The 24,323-nt window shown below is 49.8% G+C and overlaps 1 protein-coding gene across 2 annotated transcripts in view; it reads left to right on the top strand.

The window, feature by feature from the left end:
- The window catches only part of NAP1L4 (nucleosome assembly protein 1 like 4), a 48,330-nt gene that overhangs the window by 4,877 nt on the left and 19,130 nt on the right, over positions 1 to 24,323 (top strand). For both annotated transcript variants that reach the window (XM_055415256.2, XM_055415255.2), the window contains 6 exons: positions 13,393 to 13,423; positions 13,592 to 13,650; positions 15,807 to 15,906; positions 21,279 to 21,420; positions 21,655 to 21,741; positions 23,073 to 23,204. In XM_055415256.2, the coding sequence (XP_055271231.1) occupies positions 13,393 to 13,423; positions 13,592 to 13,650; positions 15,807 to 15,906; positions 21,279 to 21,420; positions 21,655 to 21,741; positions 23,073 to 23,204 (551 nt within the window). Of the gene's footprint in view, positions 1 to 13,392; positions 13,424 to 13,591; positions 13,651 to 15,806; positions 15,907 to 21,278; positions 21,421 to 21,654; positions 21,742 to 23,072; positions 23,205 to 24,323 lie in introns of those variants that run through there.

Raw genomic sequence — 24,323 nt, 5'->3', positions numbered from 1 at the left:
TAGTTTGAGCATTCTTTGGCATTGCCTTTCTTTGGGATTGGAATGAAAACTGACCTTTTCCAGTCCTGTGGCCACTGCTGAGTTTTCCAAATTTGCTGTCATATTGAGTGCAGCTTTCACAGCATCATCTTTCAGAATTTGAAATAGCTCAACTGGAATTATATCACCTCCACCAGCTTTGTTTGTAGTGATGCTTCCTAAGGCCCACTTGACTTCACATGCCAAGATGTCTGGCTCTAGGTGAGTGATCACACCATCGTGATTATCTTAGCCGTGAAGATCTTTTTTGTACAGTTCTTCTGTGTATTCTTGCCACCTCTTCTTAATATCTTCTGCATTTAGACTGTAGAAATATTAGATAAAAAGCAAATTTGAGAGTTTTTTTAAAATGACTTCAAATGGGCTGTGAAGCAGCAGAGACAACTTGCAGTATCAACAGCACATCAGCAACTAGGAAGTGCTAATGAGTACAGTGCATTGGTGGCTCAAGAAGTTGTGCAGAGGACACCAGCGCCTTGAAGATGAGTGTGGTGGCTGGCTGTTGGAAGTTGGCGACTGCGGTTGAGAGCATCACTGAGGCTGTTCCTCTTGCATCTACACGGGAAGTCGCTGAAGAACCCAGCATCGCGCATACTGTAGTCATTCGGCATTGGAAGCAAATTGGGGAGGTGAAGAAGCTCGTTAAGTGGGTGCCTCTTGAGCTGGTTGCAAATCAGAAAAATCGCAATTTCGATGTGTTATCTTCTCTTGGAATGTAGCATCAACAAGCATTCTTGACCAGATTGTGATGAGATGAAAAGTGGATTTTATGCAACTGCTGGCGATGACCAGCTCAATTGGTGAACCGAGAAGAAGCTCCAGAGCACTTCCCAGAGTCAAACTCGTACCAAACAAAGGTCATGGTCACTGGTGGTCTGCTAATCCGCTACAGCTTTCTGAATCCCGATGAAACCATTACATCTGAGAAGTACACTCAGCAAATTGATGAGAGGCACCAAAAGCTGCAATGCCTACAGCTGGCATTGGTCAACAGAACGAGCCCAGTTCTTCTCCACAACAACTTCTGACTTGGTGTTACACGACCAGCACTTCAGAAGTTGAGTGAATTGGGCCACGAAGTTTTGCCTCATCCGCCATATTCACCTGACCTCCTGCCAACTGACTGCCACTTCAAACATCTGGACAGCTTTTTGCAGGGAAAGCGCTTCCACAACCAGCAGGAGGCAGAAAATGCTTTCCAAGAGTTGATTAAATCCTAAACACAGATTCTTTTACTCTGGAGAAAAACCACCTTATTTCTCGTTGGCAAAAATGAGTTGGTTGTAATAGTTCCTGTTTTGATTAGTAAAGATGTGTTTGAGCCTAGTTAGAATGATTTAAAATTCAGGATACAAAACAGCCATTACTTTTGTGCCAACCTAATGAAAGGCTGATACTGCTTACTTAGACTGCTCTGCCACTGGGGGCGTTCAGAAGTAGAAGGCAGCTGGCGCAGGGTTACTGCAGGAAGCCGCGCTCCTCCAGCTTCACTTAATTTGCTCTGTCTCCTGGCTCAGTGAACACTTGCCTTCCTAAACTGCACCTGTGATATTTTTTTTCTTGCGCACTACCCTTACTAACAGGTAGTGAAGAATTCTGTGTTAGACTGTTAATGGAGTTTTCAAGAAGTAGTTTATGATGCTGTGTATTTGTTTTTGTTTGACAGTCTTTGGTTTTCTACCCTGTCCTCTTCAGAGAAAGCAGGGGTGCTTTATGTTGTTTGCCATTGAATTTTAAATTTTCATGAGTATTTAGTAATAGAGCCAGTGTATTTCTATAGGAACAAAACTACAAAAGATCACTTCATGAACTCTGCCTTTGGATCTTGGCAATTCACTGTGTAGCCTTAATTTTCCTCTTAAAAATATACTTTGTCAGCTGTTACGAAAGGTGCTCCCATTCTGGATCTCTGGGACCTTTTTTTTTTTTTAAATTAACGATAAAGAATCTGGCTGCGATGCAGGAGACCAGCGTTTGATCCCTGGATTGGGAAATTCATCTGGAGAGGGGAATGGCAGTCCACTCAGTATTCTTGCCTGGAGAATTCCACGGGCAGAGGAGTCTGGTGAGCTGCAGTCTGTGGGTCACAAAGAGTCGGACGCAGCGGAGCGACCAACAGGAACGCGCACTGCATTTTATTCTCCTTCCCAAAAGCCTGTTCAAAAACGGGCTAAGATGATTTCTGTGTAATAGCTGTGTGGTGCGGTAGAGAGCAACTGTACGATTTAAATATGTGCACGGGTTTTAAGAAGGAAGTTGGGGATGCTGTAATTTAAAACATTAGTACTTGTTTATCCAGCTTCCCAGGTGGCTCAGTGGTAAAGAATCTGCCTGCCAATGCAAGAGATACGGGTTTGATCCCTGGGTCAGGAAGATACCCTGGAGAAGGAAATGGCAACTCAACCCACTCCGGTATTCTTGCTTGGGAAATCTCATGGACAGAGGAGCCTGGCAGGCCATAGTCCATGGCGTCACAGCAGAGTTGGACCCCGACTTAGGCAGCAAACGGCAACGACAGCCAGTGCTGTTCACCAGTTACCGCGAAGGAGCTTTCCATGGTTTGCATCTGTTTGTTCGGCCGTGAATACCATCTCTGCTAGGTAGTTTTAGGGTTCTAGATCCTGGGGTATTTTATTGAACAAAACAGATGAAAGACCTTGCCCTCATGTATTTCCACAGTGGGAGACAGTTGAGTTAGATAGGGGTCGGTGCGTTTGAAAACAGGAGTAGATGGAAGGAATCTGGACTTGGGTGTTTGCAGTTTGAAATAGAGGAGACAGTCTTACTGACAAGGTGACAAGACCTTGGATTAAGAAAACTTTGAAATGTTTGACTCATTCAGTCATATACAAAGAATTGCAGAGAAGAGAGAGTGGAGGAGGAAATGGGAGCTATAGCAATGAAGAACCACTGTGTCTCCAGTAAAAATAGACTGTTTTGGTTAAGGAAAGGAAACTTTTTTACTTTCTTTGTGAAAACTGAGGGCTTGGTCTGGAGCAAGCTTCTGAAGAGACAGTCTGCCCTTGTCTCGTGGACAGAGGTAACTTCCTGTGTGTCTTCAGAACCTGCCTAGGAGAGGCTTCGAGTGTGAAGGGTCCCTGATGTCGTGCTGTACACAGGCGACTCGTGGGCAAACTCCTCAGCAGTGGGGGCTGGTTGAGTGCAGCGGGCTGCCTGCTCCTTGTCTCCTGCCTCGTCCTGTGCTGGACCCACGATGGCTGCGTTGAGCAGGTAGATAGACCTCTGCCTTCATGGAACTTAGTCTTCAGTGGGGAGGCAGACATGGGGCACGTGTCAGCCGCTGAGTCTTGTCCGGCTCTTTGCAGCCCCACAGACTGCAGCTCACCAGGCTCCCCGGTCCTTCACTGCCTCCGGGAGTTTGCTCAAGTTCGTGTTCTTTGAGTCAGTGATGCCATCTAACCATCTCATCCTCTGTCATCCTCTTCTCCTGCCCTCAGTCTTTCCCAGTATCAGAGTCTTTTCCAAGGAGTTGTCTCTGCATCAGGTGACCAGAGTACTGGAGCTTCAGCTACATTGAATCATTTATCCGTTCTTTTAAAAAACATGCAAATAAAAAGCTTCAAACATATACAGAAGTTGTGGTTCCCCCATACATAAGTAACACTTGGCGACATAAATTAACTACTTGCCAGTTTTAGTTCATCTGTAAACATGTAATGCATATGATTTTTTAAATAATTTTTTTATCATGACAAAAGAAAAAGCGCATGTGAGATTGTCAGTCATTACACATGTTTGAAACCAGTTTGAACATAATTTTAAGACTAGTTGTATGGGTTTAGGACATGGACAGTTTTTTTTTTAATTGCTAAGAGATTACAAGTATGTTGAAGAGTCTGTTGATTTACACAGACATTTTCTGTTGTTGCAGCTATTTACATTAGTGATCTGATTGTTTACTCTAGGTGTGTTTTCACTCACCGACTGGCATAGTGAGTCCAACACAGTTAACTCCCTGAACTAAGCAGTGCAGGGACAGAGACTCTCCTGATCAGGCTCTGTACAGGGGCCAGGGTTTGTGGGTGGAGGTGTCGGGACGTCCTGGGGGTAGTATCCTGATTCCTTCTTGGAGTAGAATGGCTTCTCTGCCCTGGGCCAGAATGTGGCCCGGTAATCTTGGAGGACTGATCCGGTTCCTCCTTAGGTGGGTAGAGCAGGGTCACCAGCCCTCAGACTTTTATGTGAACCAAGTGATAGACTCTGTTGAAATTCTGGTCTTACAGAAACATATTGACTACATTTAATTTCATTTTAATCATTTAGTTATCTTATGGGAAGATATGGAGGACCTTTGATTTAAGATAAGTAATACATGTATAAACAGGTTTGGTTATGTGAGGGCTGACCATATTCCCCAGTTCACACCTTGTCTCTTGAGAGTGGTCCAGTTTTTGAAATTACGGAATTACTTTCTAACTATGGGCTAAAAGTTTTCAGTTAAAAATTAAGAATTTAAAGTTATATTGGATAATTTACAACCAAAATATTTTCCCCTATGAAAAGTTTGGGGTAAAAAAATAAGTTTAACCCATAAATAGAATTGTGACGTGTTTTATATAAATAGCAACACATTCATTTGTGTAATCATGAAAATTTGCTTGCCAATCTAGATTTAGAGTTAGAGGCTCAAGGTTTTTGTTTGACCCTGGAAGGGAAACTGAACTGCTATGTTCATTTGAAATTTTAGAATATTCTGTTGCCTGGTATTCCTTTCGTATTTCGACTTAATTGCCTTTTAAAAGTAAGAGATCCTTTTGATGAGATTTGGAACTGTGTTTTCATAAAATTAATATTAAACTCAGTATGCTAACATTTAAAACAAATGGATGGTTATATTAAACCTGCAAATTTGGTAGTTCCTTTTAACTTTCTATTTTAAGAAAGTTTTGTTAAAATAGTGGTGATGAAGCTTGACTAACTGAACTCCCGCTTGTTTGTAATACGTCATCAGGCTAGGTTATCGTTTCTTAGATAAGGGTAGCCATGTTCACACTAACCCGGTTTGTAGTTTTATGGCAAGCGATAAATAGGATCTAACAGCACATTGTAGTTGTAACAGCAGAGAGAGGCCTGGAGTCGATCGTGCAGTGGGCCCTTCTAAGGTGTTTCATCCCATCTTCAAGGCCGCCTCTCAGGTAGGCCCTGGTCATGGATGTTGAAACTGACGTTACACAGCTAGGAAATTACAGGAATGGTTTTCAAACTCAGATCAAAACCAGATTACTGTGTGTGTGCTTTGTATTCGGTGTTGAGGTCTGGGTTTGTGTTGTTTTGACCTCGAAGTAGTTTCCATTTTTTAAACTCATCATCTGGTTTGTTTTTCTTTCCTGGATTTAGCACCTCCTGGGAGTATGGGGAATGTTTTGTTGTGTTTAATTTTAACTGCTTTGTTGATGTGTCACCCGGAATAGAATCTCTGTATCAGCGTGGTGTCACGTTGGAGTGGTGGCGTCCTGTGGGGAGGTGAACCTCTTTGGCCTCTGTCCCGCAGGAGGGCGTTTGTCCATTACCAGATATTTATCGTCAGCTGCTGTTTCAGTCCTTGCGACTACCCCGTGGTGACCAGGCCGGGGGCATGGCCAGCAGGACCAGGGGAGTGTTTCACACTCCGTTTGTGGACGGGGGTGTCTTGGGGAGCTGCTGCACTGCTGGCCCCGACCCTGACTGAGCGGTGGATTGTCACCTGTTCCAGCAGTGGCTGCAGCCATGTTGAATTGAGCGGTGGGAGTGGCAGCAGGAAGTGAAGTGAGCTGTGTGGTAGGGAAAGGTCACCAGGGTCTGAATTTGAGATCTGCAAGGATTGTCATCTAAAATGCAGTCGAAGGATACAAACGGGAAAGTCGTGCTTGCGCCCTCAGGAAGATGGAAGTTAAAGACTGTGAGACGGATTTCCCGAAGTTGCCCGATTCACAGAAGATGGAGCCTTATGCCCTCACCAGCCGGCATCTGCCGACACTCTGTCCATCTTCACGCCAGTGACCTGGCTGCACGGCTCCTCACTGGATTTTCCCTTTCGCACCCTGTGCCCATAGAAGCAGCCTGCCCTCAGCCTTCAGACTCGCCTGTCGCCCACTTCAGCTTGCGTGTGCCACGTGCAGTTCCTCTGCTCTCCCAAATAAACTCGATTTCTGGTAACTTGAGCTGGCCTCAGTTTGCCTCCTTTCTTGTAGGTTGTCATTGCATGGTGTGAGCAGTGGGCTCCAGGACAGACACCCGCCAAGGAACAGCCCCTCCCGGTGAGCAGGGGCCCCAGCGAGCCCGGTGCCCTTCCTCCCCAGGCCGCCGTGACTGCGTCTGGGAAGGCTCCTCTCAGATCCCAGGCCCCTCCTTTTGGATGAGCTCTCTGACTGTGTTTGGGGACTGGGTAGGGACAGGTTGTCTGGTGAGCGCCGTTTCATTGTGAACCCAACAGCGGGATCCTGGTCATCTGAAGGCTATAAAGGTGGCCCCTTCAGGACCTCTGATGTGTTTAAGGGTCTTTCCACTTACAAGCGTGCAGATTTTTAACTAAATGGATCTGTCTTACTAAGGATGACTGAATTCCAAGGAACCTCTGATCTCCCCAAACTTGTGTTTCTCCAAACCAAGTTAGAAAACCGCCGGATGAAGCCATCCACGTGGAGTAGTTACTGTCATTGTTCTCCGGAGCCCTCTCAGTGTGATCAGGATCATAAAGTTGCCTCCTTACCAAATACTGTTTCCAAATGGAACCTGGTGAACAACAAGAGGTGGATCTGTGACAGGTCGGAGGCCTCTTCCTTGGTGTAGCTGAGGGCCTTCCTGCCCCTGCTGCTCCATCTCTGCCTCTCTGTGCTTAAGTGCTCAGTCGGGTCCGACTCTGTGAGCCCGTGGGCTGGAGCCCAGCAGGCTCCGCTGACCATGGGATTTTCCAGGCAAGAGCACTGCAGTGGGTGGCCATCTCCTCCAGTGCCTCTCTTTGCTGCCTCCTTATCGCCGCCCCCCCTTTACCCGACCTTCCTTTCTTTCCTGTCACTGAAACCTCACCAGCCAAGCCCATTAAAACTTTCCCTTTCAGAATCAGACCTGAGGATTCCCCTAAATGATAGCGCGTTTCCTGCACCGCGTGGGCAGAGGTCAGGCTTAGGGCGGCATGGACTTACCCGGGGTTACAGCGCCCTCAGACCTGGGGAGGAAGTCAGTCCTGTGTCCCCGGTTCGCCAGCCTGGCCCCTCCGGCCTCTGGCGGTCAGTCCGTGTGCTTGTCTCGGACACGCCAGGCCTCAGGCAGCCCGCTGAGCAAACCCTCAACGGTCCCTGAAGCTTAAGTGAAACCACCTCCCGGCCCTTTGATGTGAGCAAGCTGCGGTACTGCCGAAACGTGCACGGAGCCTGGGCTGGAGTGCGAGGCAGGCGTGCGCCCAGAGGCCTGCCGTGTCCGTGTACCTGTCACAGCAGGTTCCAGGTGGTTCTCGGGGGAAGTCAGGCTTCTCTGTGCTGCTGCTGAGTCCACAGAGGCTCCTAATTTCGTGTCTGTAAGCGGCCTAAGCAGAGACTTAGCCTGTTGGAGCAGCCTGTGTAGAATTGGAGACAGTGTCTTCCTTGGTCTTGTTGGTCTGGCCAGTCAGTTGGCCTGGATCCCTGAAAATGACTCCAAAGAAAGGCAGCACCGGCAGATAGAGACTTATGGCGGGTCTGGCCTCGGAGAACCCACAGCCAAACCCGCCTGTGCCGCGCCTCAGAGGACGCACGCACGGGCTGCTGCGTCCTGCCGGTGAGGAGGCAGGGGAGACAGGGCCTTCCCATGTTGGTTGGCCCAGGGCGGCTCTGTCGGTGCTCAGCAGCTCCCCCTCACAGAGGTGCGAGCGTTCCAGCAGGACCCGGTTCTGTCCCAGACTGGGCCGGGCTGGGCCGCGCACTCGTCCTTGTCGTGCCCGTTGACCTGCCAGAAAGCCGACTGCCCAGGTGGGGGGTGTGTCCAGGGCCTTGGGCAGCGAGCAGCGTTGTGACTCCCTGTTGTCCCTAACCCCACGTGCTGTTGGTGTTCATCTCTACTGGAAGCAACTTTTTCACTGTGGGCAACTTATGTAATTTTTTTTTTTTTTTTGTATTCCTGTTGATAAATGTAACTTCCTGCCTTTACTTGGGAAGGACAGTTTACCTGGACAGCCGTGCACTGGGGGCTTTACTGAGGTTCCCTTTTTCACATTTTTTTTTAAGGCGTTTAGAGAACTTGCTTTTTGGCTGTGCTGGGTCTCTGTTGCCGCTCACAGGCTTTCTCCGGTGCCCGTGGCCAGGCTTCCCCTCTTGTGGTGGTGCAGGGGCTTCATGCCACGGCAGCGTCTCTCGTGGCGCCTGGGCTCTGGGCTCGGGGACTCTGGGGCGCAGGCTCCGTGGTTACAGCCAGAGGCACCGGAGCATGGGCTCGGTGGCCGTGGTGGCAGACTGAGCTGCCTTGTGGCGTCTTCCCAGTCCAGGGATGGATCTCGTATCTCCTTCTTTGGCAGGCAGATTCCTAACCTCTGGACCACCAGGGAAGCCCTTCTCACAGGTTTTGAAGGCTTGCTTAAATGATATAGAGTTCTCTGGAGGTACCACCTTACTGCAGTATATAGATGGTTTGCTTATTTGCTCGCCCTCCCAGAATTTCCACAAAAAGACATTGTTCACCGGTTTAAAATCTTAGCCATTAAGGGATGTAAGGTCTCAGAGGAAAAACTGCAGTTTGTCCAAACACATTTGATATCGAGGACATTTAATCTCAGAGCACAGAATACACCTAGATCCTGATAGACCTCAAGGCATTTTAAACTCTCAAGACTCTTCAAGTGTCAATTACGGGGTTTCCTTTGGCTAGTGGGTTATTGTTGCAGTTGGATTCCAAACTTCTCTTTAATGACTGTGCCCCTGTATGCCTTTTTGGGTGGGGGACAGGAAGGGGGCTTCACCATGCAGTTTGCAGGATCTTAGTCCTCTGACCAGGAATCAAACCCACACCCTCTGCAGTGGAAGTGTACAGTCTTAACCACTGGACTGCCAGGGAAGTCCTTTATGCCTTTCTAAAGAGCAACAAATCTGACCTTGTTTGGGATGACCAGGATAGTTTTGTTGTTCAGCTGCTCATGTCTGACTCTTTGTGACCCCATGGACTGCAGCACATCAGGCTTCCCTGTCCATCACTATTTCCTGGAGCTTGCTCAAACTCATCTCCATTGAGTTGGTGATGCCATCCAACCATCTCATCCTGTGTCATCCCCTTCTCCTCCTGCCTTCAATCTTTCCAAGCATCAGGGTCTTTTCTAACGAGTTGGCTCTTCGCATCAGGCGGCCAAAGTATTGGAGCTTCAGCTTCAGCATCAGTCCTTCCAATGAATATTCAGGGTTCATGTCCTTTAGGATGGACTGGTTGGATCTCCTTGCAGTCTAAGGGACTCTCAAGAGTCTTCTCCAACACCAGTTAGCCTTTGAAGGAAAGTTTAATAAACCCACTGAGCCTCGGATACCCAGATTATCAGCTACCCCTTTTCCTTATTGTGAGTGAGAAGGAAGGGAATGCCCTCGGGATGTTTATCCAAAACTGACCCCTGGGTTCCTGACGCCCACAGTTAGACCCCTGGCCTGAGGATGCTGCGTGTCTGAGAGCGGTGCCTGCTGCCTCCCTCTTAGGAAAGGCTGCCGTCTTCGCATCTGACACCACTGAGGCTGTGTGGCGTTGCCCTCCGTGGCCCAGCTTTCAGCGGGCCGTGTCACCCTCTGAAGTCTTCTCTGTTTCTGCATGCGTCACTCTCAATGTGGCGGTCTCAGCCTGCTCCCCACCTTCCCTCCTCTGGTGAAGTTCCTGTGACTTGACTCGGATGGTCTCACAGTGACACGTCATAACTACTTACAAGAAATCTAAACGAGTCTTGATCTTGTCTCGTTTGCTAACTAACTAATGGCTCTTGACTGAAGCGTGAAGGTCGTGTTGACTGCATCAGGCTGCGCCCCTGGGACCTGGGTCGTTTGTGACCTCTTAAGTGTGGGCGGCTGGGTAGACAGGTTGGGAAGTCCATCCCGGTCAATGGCTTTCAGTGGGGCTCTGGCCCTGGGTGAGTCCACGGAGGCAAATGTCTGGTTTGTAGCAGCAGTCTCTCTTCTAGGTGTATGTGCAAAACAAAGTCATTTTTCCCATCTGCAGCTGCAATGTAAAGGCGTATCCTGAAGCTCAGCTGACCATGGAAACTGAACCGACCATTTCAGAGGAACATAACCCTTCTCAGTTGTTCCAGTGTTGAAGTGAGGCCATGTATCTGCTTGCCGTGGGGTGAAGCATCTGGGGGTCCTCAGCTCGGAAGGACACACAGTCCACTTGCAGCTAACGGTGCCTCTGACCTGACCGAGTGAGATGCCCACACAGGAATGCTTTCTCGGCAAGTTTGGTGAAAAGGAGGCGTGTGGAAGGGTTTTACTCTCAAATGGAGCCGAAAGTTGTGAGATGGAGATTCGTGTGGGCCTGCCCCTCAGAAAACAGTGAGGATGGTGGGACTAGTTTCAGCATTTTAAACGCGAGTTCAGCGTTTATCCAGCCAGTGAGCGTCTGCCAGGACGTCCACCAGCAGTCTCTCCCCATCCTGGAACCACGTGCTGCACGGCCCCCCATCCTGGAACCACATGCTGCACGGCCCCTGGTTGGGTTTTCCCCTCAAGCGCTCTGCCTGTTGGAGCAGCCCACCCAAGTCTGGAGCATGCTCCCCTGTAGCTCCCTTCAGCACGTGCATCCTGAGCTGCGGTTCCCCTGCTCTTCCCGGACAGACTGTTTCTGGTGACTCGAACTTGCCTCAGTTTACCTCCTGTTGTAGGAAAGGGGACCCCTTCCAGGGCCCGAAACTGGGCTCTTGTCTAACACTCGGAAATGAATTGTCCGAGGAGACACATGTGATGACAAAGCAAGAGACTTTATTGGGAAAGGGCGCCCGGGTGGAGAGCAGGAGGGTGAGGGAACCCAGGAGGGCAGCTCTGCCGCGTGGCTCGCAGTCTCGGGTTTTTTGATGGGATTAGCTTCCGGGTTGTCCTCGGCCAATCATCTGACTCAGAGTCCCTCCCGGGGGTGCACGCATCGCTCCACCAAGATTGATGCCAGCGAAAAGGATTCTGGGAGGTGGTCGGACAGCAGTGTCTCCTTTTGAGCTGTCCCGAATTCTTTCGGTTGACGGTGGCCTATTAGTCAGTGTTCCTTAGCAGGACCTCTTGTGAAGCAGCTCATGCAGATGTGACTGTGGCGCCCGGCCTGGTGGACCCCTCGCACTTCTAGATGGACAGAGACACGCGTGCCAGCCACGTGGCCTCGGGTCAGGCACCTCACCCTTCCCTTCCTCGGCATCCTCTGTGCCGTGGGGAGGCTCCTCAGTGTGTCCCTCGCCCGCCCGGATGGGGTTGGCATCAGGGGTGTGGCCTGACTGGGTGGTGACAGTGGGGCCGCGTCTGTTCAGCCGGCAGTGAGGCTGCTACAGCGGGCGCGGGTGCTGAGTGTGGGCTGCACAGGAGGTGCCGGTGCATGCATTTGTCAGGCGGTGCAGGGTTTACTTACGCAGCCGAGTGATCGTTGGTTTCAGTGAGTAAGCAGCGTGGCAGCAGGTGTCAGAATCCTTTCCTAGTCTTTGGCCCAGGAATCCTGCAGTCACAATCTCCTATTGCTGTGTGAAGAGTAACCTGGGAAGGGGGAAACCTAAACAGATGTCTTCATGTAGACACTACCAGAGGTACATACTGGGGGAAAAGGCTTTGGTATCTAATGACTGGTAAAAAGCTTAGTGTGTTAGCTTTTAACATGTTGTCATCAGACATCGTTTTGAAGGCCTGCCTGTCTGGTGTTTTGCGTTTATAGCATGTGAAACGGCAGAATATAAGCCTGGGAACGTCCTGGGTGCGGCTGTGTGCATGCAGCCGCCTGCAGGGCAGCTGAGCTGGGAAGCACGGGGACTCGGGTTTCTCTGTGGGGTGACTCTGGACTCAGCAGGAGGTGCTGGGGACCCTTGGAGAGTGTTTTTCCACTGCTGGTTTTCATTTGCTTAAATCACTTAGCTTTTTGAAGCAGATGATGTAACATTTCTGTACTGTTTTCAGTTCTTAAAATAGGTGGTAGTAGTTTAGTTGCTCAGTCGTGTCCGACTTTGCGACCCCGTGGACCCACCAGGCTCATCTGTCCCTCGGAGTTTCCAGGCAAGAATACTGGAGTGGGTCGCCATTTCTTTTTCCAGGTGATATTCCCGACCCAGGGATCGAACCCACGTCGCCTGCATTGCAGGCAGATTCTTTACCAACTGAGCTACCGAGATTTAGCATGCTTTATTTTGAAACAAGATGCAGTTAAAATAGTTGTAGCTCATAATTCCAATTGGAGCTCTTTTTCCTAACTAGGAAGGGTTATTGTTCTCTTCGACCCCGGGGCACTCATTAAGGGGTTTCTGCTTTGTTCAGATGCCCAGGAAGGAGATATCCACCAGCTGTCAACCTGAAAATGCCCCTTGGGGCCCCGGGGTGGGTGGGAGGTCGCTACTCGCAGGACTAGGGAAGCTTGATCACCAAGCCTGACCCTTTTTACCTGTGCATTTGGATAGGGTTAATATCAAGGTCTCTAAGGAGTAAGTGTCCTAGAACCCGCCTTTCGTGGGCAGACAGCCCCTGATCTGGAGGTAGTCTTCCTTTTGTGTCTCTTGTAAGAGTGGGGTCATACTGTTACATGGTAGTCTCACACAAGCACTGCATCTGCAGTGTGGAAGTCATAGATTCAGGCCCAGACGTTTTCAGATTGTGACTCTGAGGAAGTTCCTCAGCCTTTTTACGCCTGTAGCGGTGGTACCTATTTTACAGAGTGGTTCTGAGTAAGTACTAAAAGACCATCCGAAATAAATGTGCCTTGCCAGGAAAAAAAAAAAGACCATACAGAATAAACAGAATTTTAAACTTATCATGTGAGTTACAGTTTTAAAAACAATATGAACACCAGTAAATGTTTTGAATTGCTCTAAAATAATTGGCTACCATAAATAAGTGTTCTTGTTTCTAAAATTTGCTATAAACACAAGTTAAAATTGATTGTCATTATTCCGAAATCTGGTCATTTTAGTGTCAACAAGAGAAATGTTTTATGAGTGAAATGTGCTTGCACTAAAATGTATATAGTTTGTATAATTTGATGAGTTTTGACAAGTGTATGTATCCAGGTAACCAGTACCCCATTCAAGGTCTGGAACATTCCCAGCACCCCAGAGCATTCCCTCCTGCCCCTCCTTGGGAGGTCCTCATCCTCATCTCAGAAAATCACTGTTAGAAGAACACATTTGAAATGTTTTTGTTTGTGAATATTTAGTAATGTTCATTCTTTTTTAATTTGTAGGAGATAAAGACATTCAGATGGCAGATAACAGGTAAGGCAGAATGGACTCTGCTTGCTGGAGTGTACACTTCAGTTGGCGAGCCGGAGCCAAGTGTCGTGAGTTGCTCCACCTGGCGGCTCTCGTTAGATAAGAAAAATGGCCCGTGTTGTCTCTCTTGAAACTTTGTGGAGACTAATACTTTTAAATATATGATCTTAGTTTTTCAGATGGAGTTCCTTCAGATTCTTTGGAAGCTGCTAAAAATGCAAGTAATACAGGTTAGTGCTGCATGTGGGAGGGTCAGCCTCTGGGGACCTTGCATGCAGAGCAGGGGCTCCTACTCTTGAACCTTTTAGTAAAATAGAGCAAAGAATTCAAATTTGGGTTACTGTACTTCAGAGGCTTTAGCAGAGTTAGAATGATTAAAATGAAGGCCAGTGCTTCACTCAGACCCGGCAGAAGTCAGGTGACCAGCAGGCCTCAGGCTGCTGTCACCGAGCTGTGGGCTCTTCCGCCTGGGCCTTTTCTTCTGCCCACCCCCCACCCACCCCGATTATTCAGAAGCAAGTCCCAGATACCAGGAATTCCTAATGTGTTACTTTTACTCCGTTTTGTGGCCTATATATCTCTACTTGTTTCCTTCTCTGAACCATTTGAAAGTATATTGTGGATATTCTGGCTCTTTTCTTAAAACAAGTTAGTGTAAGTTTCCTAAAAGCTATTAATAGGATAAATTCACGTACCCACAATGCCATTACTGCAAGCAAGAAAGTCAGTGTTGATCCAGCGCCATTAGCTAATGTACAGTCATGTTCCTGTCTGCTGGCTTTCTCAGCAGCTTACACCACTGTCCCCCATGCCCACATCCCGGCCTGGCATCGGACCGCGTGTCGAGCTGAAGTCTGCCCCTTGTATTCTAGAATTATCCCCACCTGTTCACCCTTCTGGCCGGTACACACACAGGCTGTGGGCCCCCGTTGCCGTGGGGAAAGCCCACACTCTGGGCAGGTCTGGTGGTTCCCTCTCCGTTAGATTCAGAGTAAATGTTGGCAAGATGAGCACGTAGGCGGCCTGATCGGGTGGAAGTGCGGCTCGGTGGGGTGCTGCCGGGGGACGCAGTGTCCGCCAGTCTCTCCACTGACAGGGGCCTTGTAGTCAGCAAGCTGTCGGACACCTCGTGCTGCAGGCCTCTTGTGTTCCCTGAGACGCTCACATGGGGATTCGCACACCACTGATGGTCCTAGCTGGATCGGGGATGACCTTGGTGGTCAGCAGAGGGTGTTTTCCTGTTTCTGTCAATCTGACAGATAACACCCGTTACAGAAGCACTTCCCGCTGTCCCTTGCTAACATTGCTGTGGACTCGTGGGTTCACTTTTGATTCGGTGTTTTATTGTCTGCCATCATTGTTCTTTCCGGTGTGCAGACTGTCTGGTGGGGCCCGTGGGGGCCCCTCCCAGCTGGCGTCTGTGTCTCTGTGCTTTGTCTCCGTCCATTCGGGGTCCTCCCTGCCTTCGTGGCACAGGGGATCTTCTATGGCTCTTGAGCTTTCCTTGCCGCAGACCTGAAGTCTACATTTATGCAAGGAGCCCTGCGTCTTTTAGTGGGAGAGAGATTTAGAAACCAGAACACGCATGCTGTCGTCTGTAGGCCTTTCGGTGGCTGGAGCCAGAGCCGTGAGTGTGTCAGCGTTTGCACTCTGCGTGTGCATACAGTTCTGCATGTGCAGTTCCATGCGTTTTCCATGCACGCACAGTGCTTCGTGCTAGCCTTGGTGCTTGAGGTAAATGTTCCCAGTGAGCACCTGCTGGTGTATCAGTTTGCCATCGTCACCATCTTACAAAAGGGTGGCCGGTGCTCTAGGTCTGTGCATCCTTTCGAATCAGGGGAGGACATGCACAGTGTCGCTGAGGGTCGGTTCAGTGCAGAGTGTGCACCGTGAGCCAGGGCTGTGCCGGTTCCCAGGCGGGCTGGTGGCCCTCAGGGCCCTCTGTTCATGGGGTCAGCACCGAGTGCGTGTGACTGGTGGCTGTGTCCTCGCTGGGGGGTGGCGGCTTCCGCCGCTCGGTGAGGAGCAGGACCCTCAGGTGCCCTGTGTAGATTGGTAACCATCCACTTGGGTGACTAACGTGGGTTACGCCTCTGAAAATAAGTATTTTTGACACTTCTCGCTTTTCGTTCTCACAGTTTTGTGTGCCATGGTATTTTGTTTAGCTGCTCAGTTGTGTCTGACCTTTTGTAACCCCATGGACTGTCACTTGCCAGGCTCTTCTGTCCATGGGATTTCCCAGGCAAGAATACTGGACTGGGTAGCCATTTCCTTCTCCAAATAAGTATTTTTGGAAAAAATGTCTTTTACTGTTGGCTGTTGTGTGGTGGGTATATGTTATGTTTTTTTGGCTTTGTCTTTTTTTTTTTTTTTTAACTCTTAACAGAAAAGCTCACAGATCAGGTGATGCAGAATCCTCAAGTTTTGGCAGCTTTGCAGGAACGACTTGACAGTGTCTCCCACACTCCTTCAAGCTACATCGAGACGTAAGTATGCCCTGAACAAGACTTGATGCAACTTTAAGAAACAAAGAAAGAAAGCTCTTTGGGTTCTTTAGATTAGCAATAAGTATGTTTTCATTCAGCAGACCTTGCCTGCTGTGAGAGCAGGCCCTGAGGTTCCAGAGATGGGTGCGGGGTTGAAGCCTGGCAGAGGACACAGGCCTGTGGTGAGGGTGGTGGGGCGGGGCGGGCTCCCTGGACTATCCTGGGGCCTCGAGAGGACTTCACCTGTGCAGGGAGGGCCGGAGGGAGGCCCAGGGAACCTGTCCTGCCTGCTTGGCCCCGCCAGCCTGTGGCACCAGGCTTGCTCACTTGGGCAAGCCCTGTCCCGGGTGTGTGAGGACGCCCACACTTGGGGCCTTTGGACGCCCTTCTTAGGGCAGGGCTGGGCCTCAGTGTGTCCACCCTCTCACGGGTGCACCCGCGCAGAACGGGGTGATGTCACAGGGAGGGCACGCTGGGGGTCTGCTCTGCCCAGAGAGAGGGTATTCCGGGAGATGAGCTCGAGGGCTGGGCTCTGTGAGGGGCTGCAGACTGGATCGGTGTGTGTGTGGTGGTAGTGGGTGACCTGAGGGTGAGCGGGGGAAACAAGAACGTTGGTTTCTCCTTTCCCGCTGCAGACACTGGGCACTTGGGGGCGTTGGCTGCGAGGAGATGGGAGCGGCAGGAGGGTCGTGGGGCAGAACTAGTCCCACGTTGCACTCTGTGTGACGTGCCTGTCATGGGGAGGAGAAGGCTGGGCAGTTGCTGCCACTGTTTGGAGGCGAGCTGGGAGGGTGTCAAGTGCAGTTGGCTTAGAGTGCCCTGTTATCTTTACTGCATTAAGTGGACTTGAAAGTTCCACAGTGAACTCCTAAGCTGTATGATTAACGCAGAAGGGAAGTGCAGGTGTTGACGTGTCTGGTGTCGTCACATTCCTGCCCTGCCTCCTCTGGTCGTCTTGCTCGGTCGCTGTGGCTGGGAGCCTTGGGTGCAGCACCTCTGTCCATGCTGCACTTGCCGTGGGTATGGTTGTCCCAAGACTGGGCCCTCTGTGATCGAGGCTGTCCCAGGACTCTTGGCCCTCCGTGTCTGCAGATTCAGCCAACGGAGGATCAGACATATTGGGGGGCAGAATTTTTCCAGGAAGTTGCAGAGAGTGGAACTGTTTACACAGCATTCACATTGTACTTGCAGTACACGGAAGGACGTGCTTAGGTTATGTGTGCACACCTGCCCTTCTATACCTGAGGGGCTTGTGTGGATCTTGCTGTCCACCGGCCCCCTTGTGGCCGCACTTGCTGAGCAGTGCTGTGCTGAGCCGCCTGCACTGTGCGCTGTTAGACTGGCGCCTGCCCCGCCCTCGAGGGGCCTTGGGACAGGACCCAGGTCCACCGTGGGGACGGCGTGCAGCTCTCAAGGCCCCGGGAGTCTGCTGTTTTTCCCAGGTTGTGACGAAGGGCTTTGGGGTAAAGATAATTTTGATGGATTTAAAATGTTTTTTTTTCTCTTATGATTTATAAAAGTAAGGCATACAAATGAACATACTTTTCAGAAGGTGAAAAGTACCGAAGGGCTGCGGAGCACGTCGTCTGCGGCTCCGGGCTGGCCCGCGGGCCGTGTCCCTGCTGCCTCTGGCTCCTCCTCTGCTGTGTTGGTAGCAGCGCTGATTCTCTGAGGACACGCTGTGCACTGGCCCTGTTTCCATCCTGCTCGTCTTCTCCCTGTTCCCAGTCTTTAACTTTTACATCAGAGGTCATCCAGTCCATAAATATTTGGTTGTTTTCTGAGACTAAATTCTGAGAAGTTGAGGCAAAGGATATTTCAAGGTTCTCATTTGCTCTTAAGAAAGATGGGTCAGTAAGAGGGCCTCTGCCCTCAGCTTCATCAGACCTGGGAAGTTTTGTTTTTAATTGCCAGTTTGATTAAGAAAAGATAGCAGTTTTGTTTTAATTTCCATTTTGCTATTAATTTATCTTCAGCTGTGTGCAAGCTCTCTCTAGTTACGGGGAGCGGGGGCTTCTCCTGTCGACGCAGGCTTGGTAGTTGTGGCGCATGGACTAGGTTGCCAGTGGCATGTGGGATCTTCCAGACCAGGGATCGAACCCGAGTCCCCAGCATTGGAAGGTAGGGTCTTAACCACCGGACCACCAGCAAAGTCCAAGATAGCAATTCTTTTAAATTTAAATTCTTTTGGATATTTTGTGAGATGGGCCTTTCTTCCATGTTTGATTATTTGTGTTAGGTTGGCAAAAAAAAGTTCGCTTTCTTCCTGTAAGATAGTTCTGCGAGTGATGGTGGTTGTTTGTTGCTCAGCCGTGTCTGACTCTTTGCAACCCCACGGACCGCAGCACTCCAGGTTTCTGTGTCCCTCACCGTCTTCTGGAGCCTGCTCAAACTCATGTCCATGGAGTCGGTGATGCTGTCCAACCGTCTCATCCTCTCTCGCCCCCTTCTCCTCCTGCCCTCAGTATTGTGCAGCACCAAGATCTTTTCTAGTGAGTTGGTTCTTCACATCAGGTCACCCAGGTATTGGAGTTTCAGCTTCAGCATCAGTCGTTTCAATGAATATTCAGGGTTGATTTCTTTTAGGATTGACTAGTTTGATCTCCTTGCTGTCCAAGGGAAGAAGACTCTCAAGAGTTTTCTCCAACACCACAGTTCAAAAGCATCAATTCTTTGGTGCTCAACCTTCTTTGTGGTCCAGCTCTCACACCCATACATGACTGCTGGAAAAACCATAGCTTTGACTGGATATGGACCTTTGTGGGCAAAGTAATGTCTTTGCTCTTTAATACTCTGTCTAGGTTTGTCAGAGGTTTCCTTCCAAAGAGCAAGCGTCTTTTAATTTCATGGCTATATCACCATCCACAATGATTTTGGAGCCCAAGGAGAAAACGTCTGTCACTGTTTCCGTTGTTTCCCCATTAGTTTGCTATGAAGTGATGGGACCAGATGCCGTGATCTTAGTTTTTGAATATTGAGTTTTAAGGCAGCTTTTTCACTCTCTTTCACCTTCATCAAGAGGCTCTTTAGTTCCTCTTCGATTTCTGCCATAAGGGTGGTGTCATCTGCATGTCTGAGGTTATTGATATTTCTCCCGGCAATCTTGATTCCAGCTTGAGATTCATCCAGCCTGGAATTTCGCATGATGTACTCTGCATATAAGTTAAATAAGCAGGGTGACAATATACGGCCTTGACGTACTCCTTTCCCAATTTGGAACCAGTCCGTTGTTCTATGTCTGGTTCTAACTATTGCTTTTTGACCTACTTACAGATGTCTCCAGAGGCAGGTAAGGTGGACTGGTATTACTATCTCTTGAGGAATTTTCCAGTTTGTTGTGATCCACAGAGTCAAAGGCTTTGGCATAGTCAATAAAGCAGAATTAGATGTTTTTTCTGGAGCTCTCTTGCTTTTTCAGTGATCTAGCGGATGGTGGCAGTTTGATCTCTGCCTTTTCTAAATCCAGCTTGAACATCTGGAAGTTCTTGGGTCATGTACTGTTGAAGCCTGGCTTGGAGAATTTTGAGCATGACTTTGCTAGCGTGTGCGGTGGTTTGAACATTCTCTGTCAGAAACACAAAAGAACTTGTGCAGTATGTGGAGAGGCTGCTGCGACTGGTCAGACGCATCGGAAGTGGTTTCGCGCTGAGGCTTCTTGCTGGGTGATGCTCTGGGGTCGGGTGGACCAGCTGAAATCGATGGTGATCAAACTGAGACGTTAACTGATAACAGTCAGCGTTACACTCTGCGGGAGACAGAGTGTGTCAAAGTATCCAAAACAAGCATTGACAGTCATTTGCACGAGTTTGGTTATGTTAATCACTTTGATATTTAGGTTCCACATAAGTTAAGTGAAAAAAACCTTGACCGTGTTTTTGCATGTGATTCTCTGCTTAAACTTAAGTGGGCTTCCCTTGTAGCTCAGTCGATAAAGAACCTGCCTGCAGTACAGGAGACCTGGGTTCGATCCCTGGGTTGGGAAGATCCCCTGGAGAAGGAAATGGCAACCCACTCCAGTATCCTTGCCTGGAGAATCTCATGGACAGAGGAGCCTGGTGGGCTGTAGTCCGTGGGGTCGCAAAGAGTCGGGCACGACTGAGCAACTCACACTTCCTTACCTCACTCGACTTAAACGTGGGAGAGTGTTTCGTTTTTAAAATAAATTGATGGACGATGAGAAGTGGATACTGTACAAGGATGTGAAATGGGGGAGATCGTGGGGCAAGTGACGTGAACCCTCACCAGCCACTCCACAGACCAGTCTTCACCCAGAGAAGGCGACGCAGTGCATATGGGGGATGGAGCTCTGTTACGAGCTCCTTCTGGAAAACCAAGCAATTAATTCCAACGAGTACTGCTCCCAGTTAGACCAACTGACAGCAGCTCTTGACTGCTAGCATCCAGGATTAGTCAGCAGCAAGCATATCCTCCTTTGTCAGGATAATGCAGGACCATATGTTTCCTTGATGGCCAGGCAGAGGCTTAGCTAGGACGTTGTGGTTCACCTGCCGTATCCACCAGACCTCGCACCTTCTGATTTCCACTTATTGTGGTCTTTACAAAATTCTTTTAATGGAAAAAAATTTCACTTCCCTGGAAGACTGTAAAAGGCACTTGGAACAGTTCTTTTGGCGCAAAAAAATAAAAAGCAGCTTCCCTCGTGGCACAGTCATAAAGACTCTGCCTGCCAAAGCAGGAGATACGGGTTTGATCCCTGATCCGGGAAGATCCCACACGCCTCGGAGCACTAAGCCCACACGACCCAACTCTCGCACCTGTGCTCAGAGCCCAGGAGCCTCGGCTGCTGAGTCCTGACGCTGCGACTGCTGAAGCCTGTGCTCAGCAGCGGGAGAAGCTGCGACCTGAGGGGCGAGCACACTGCAACTCGGCGGCAGCATCTGCTCGGCAGCCAGAGAAGAGTGAGCACGGCGACGGAGAGGCAGCAGGGCAGTCAGTAAACACGTGGAGCTGTGAAGGGGCCGAGAAACGGCGGAGTTCTGGCAGCAGGACAGACAGTGAATACATGGAGCTATGAAGGGGCCAAAAAACGGCGCAGTCAGTAAACACGTGGAGCTGTGAAGGGGCCGAGAAACGGCAGAGTTCTGGCAGCAGGACAGACGCTGAACACACTGTCAGTGAAACGTTTGATGAAAACGAAGCGTGGCTCTTATATTCACTAAAAAGCGATGGGACTGTTTGGTCAGTCCAGTATTTTTGTGACTTGTCTTTTCAGCTTCCCCTCCCCGACCACTGGCTCTCGGTGGGGCTGGGTGTCTGTTCTCGATGATTTTCAGCAGCTCTGTTTCGTGGTGGGGATGTTGATTTTCTGCATGCTTACTGCGCCGTCATCTGGGTTTGTTTTCCCTTTCTAGTTTACCCAAAGCAGTAAAAAGAAGAATCAACGCATTGAAGCAGCTCCAGGTGAAATGTGCGCATATAGAAGCCAAGTTCTATGAAGAAGTTCATGACCTAGAGAGAAAGTATGCAGCCTTATACCAGCCTCTCTTTGACAAGGTCAGGACGCCGTTAGTGAGTTTTAGTAGTGTGTTTCAGATCTTTCTCCAGGAAAGACATCCAGAAATACCCGGGGATCTCTGAATGTCTTTCCTTAAGCCTCAAAACTTAGCATCTTAAATACACGCTATAAAAGTGTCCAGTTTTCAGTCTTTTCATTCACATTATTTACAGGTTCATTGTCTTAACTCTCGAGTTTCTGAATAATTGTAAGATCTTGTGTTTCACTCTTAGAGAAGGGAATTCATCACTGGTGATGTTGAGCCAACAGACGCAGAATCTGAATGGCACAGTGAAAATGAAGAGGAGGACAAATTGGCCGTAAGTTTTTTCTTCACGAGCGCCACTGGTGCTCTGTTTTAATGCCGCTGCAGATAAGACGGCCTTGGGTGGTGATCTCGTGGTTAGGACTTGGGGCTCTCACCACCACGGCCCGATTCCAGTCCTGGTCTGGGGACCTGAGACCCCAAGCTGTGCAGTTCAGTGGGGGACAGGTAAAAGAAGAAATTAGACGGTTTTCTTCTGCGCAGCGGAGAGCTCCAACAGCAGGCATGGCTGTACCCTTAGGGTGAATGTTTGGATTTCTTCAGGACGGTGAAACACGGTGGCTTGCAAGTCTGGCATCTGACTGGCTCTGTCAGTTACCAGACACAGTCCCCCTTCTCGGCCGTCTGGGGCAGCCTGCACGTAGTACAGACCATCTGGGGAGGTGAAGGAGGCAGAGACCACAAGGGGAGAGCACACCTGTGCCAAGGGGGGCAGGTACTGGAGGCAGGGCTGCGGTGGGCGGAGCATGCAGGAGCTCAGAGCTGGCACAGTGGCCCTGGTGCGTCTCACCACTAGACGCTGGAAGATGCTCCTCAGGCGGTGTGCCCTGACCCCCACCTGCCGGCAGCCTTCTCCTGGTGCTGGCGATGGGCGCCAGTCCAGTGCTGTGGGCGCCAGTCCAGTGCTGTGGGCGTCCCAGCGCGACACGGGAGCTCTGCCACCTGATTTGGAAGGGGGTTTGTACATAGTTTCACCCAAACCGTGTGCGTTTGGGAGTGGTCTCTCCCCCGTAGTGCACACATTCGGGAGGCTTTGGAGTCTGCTGTTTGTGGGCGCCGTATGTCTCTCTGATTGTTTGCAAACATGGCGAGGCTGCTGTAGCTGCCGCTGTGCCTGTGGATGGTGTGCGTCAGGTCTTCACTGTGGGAGGAGAATCTGGCTCTGCTAGCTTGAAGGCCCCTGTCATCATCGCCCTGAGAGGCATGCATCAGGGCTGTGAGGTAGCCTTGGGCGTGCAGTGTGGAGGGCATTTCTGTTGTGGAGGTCCTGGAGTGTCCTCTGTTGGTGATTGTCCCGGGTGGGTGGCGAGCCAGCGCTGGGCAGCCTCTCCCCATCGGGGACCTGCGCCAGTCCCCAGCTCTGCTCCACATGGTCTAGAATTATACTGAAGAATTACATCCAGGTATGGATGCCTGAAAAGCTTTGTTCCTCCAAGACATTAGAGAGTGATAGCACAGTGGTCCTGGAGATGCAGATTCAAAGACAAGGAGTTTGACAGAGGTTTTAATGGGATTCTGAAACTATATTCTGTATTAAATAAGCCACTGCAAAATCTGTAAACTTGTTGTTTTATAGTATTCTATTTTGCATCTTTGTATTTGTAGGGAGATATGAAAAATAAAGCAGTCATAGCAGAAAAAGAAGCAGCAGCTGCAGAAGAGCCAAACCCCAAAGGCATTCCGGAGTTCTGGTTTACCATTTTCAGAAATGTGGACATGCTGAGTGAGCTGGTACAGGTAGGCACAGTCCCACTTATCAGGCGAACTGTTTGTGAACTCTCAGCAGGTGGTGGTGGAAAGGCCTCTTCTGTGGCCACAGCTTGGAGGGGGAATCAGCCAGGGCCCCCGGCACCCTTGTGCTATGGTCCCCTGGGAAGGCCTGCCTCGCGGAACTTCTGCCGAGCCCTAGGTAGCTTTGCTGTTTGTGGCAGCCTCGCCCCAGGAAGAGAATGAACAGATTCCAGAGCCTTCCCCGCCTCGCGTGATGTGGACACGAGGGAAGCGTGGGGACGAGGGGCCCGGGTGGATGCGCTGGTCCTGTGGGGTCCAGTGTGCACGCGCGCGTCTGCGTAGTGACACACAGGCATGCGCTGCCTTAGTCTTGTCTTGTGATTGAGTTTTGAAAGTTGAAATGGCCTGTCATGCAGTCTTGCTAATTGTACAAGTATTTAACAAGTTGCTATTATTCTTCTAATAATTTTCCTTGAAAAAGTTTTTTTTTTTCCTTCGATGGCAATGGCTAAGCGGTCTTTTGTCTTGCTTTATGGAGCTTTCTATAGTGAAACTTAAAAGGTAACAGATGTGACATTCCCTGAGGTGAGTTTCCAGAATTCAAAAATTAGTACTTCTCGGAAGTCCACAGAGAGGGTGGGCTTTGCATTTGGTTCAGGTGGGTCGGCACAGTGCGTTCACACTGGAGCATGTGGCCATGTCGGGCGTGCAGACGGCTCCCGCTGCTGCAGCTCCTGTGCGATTCCAGGGCGGTGGTCGTTGCGGTTCAGAAACGTGCTGCGTCGCTGCCTCCGCCGGCCTTGTCTGTCGCCTGTCTGGGAGCCAGAGCCTGAGAAGGCCTGGCAGGAATGCGCCCCTGCTCTCTGTCCAGACTAGGGGAAGTTTCAGATGCATGTGTTAGAGTAGCCCTTGTGTTCTTCTTTTTTTCTTAACATGTATATTTTGTTGCAGTGTAGTTGACTTACAGTGTTTCAGGTGGGTCGCCTGGTGATTCAGTGACATACACACAGTTTCCATCACAGGTTATTACAAGATAATGACTGTAGTTCCCTGTGGTGTACAGTAAACCTTTGTTGCTTGTTGCGTATCTATTTTTTAAAAATTAAAAATCTAACATTCTATTCA

The sequence above is a fragment of the Moschus berezovskii genome, chromosome 25 (genome assembly GCF_049115385.1).
Source record: "Moschus berezovskii isolate FMDL1 chromosome 25, NW_MosBer_1.0, whole genome shotgun sequence".
In the NCBI taxonomy this organism is placed as follows: Eukaryota; Metazoa; Chordata; class Mammalia; order Artiodactyla; family Moschidae; genus Moschus; species Moschus berezovskii.
This window is presented reverse-complemented; position numbering and strand designations above follow the sequence as displayed.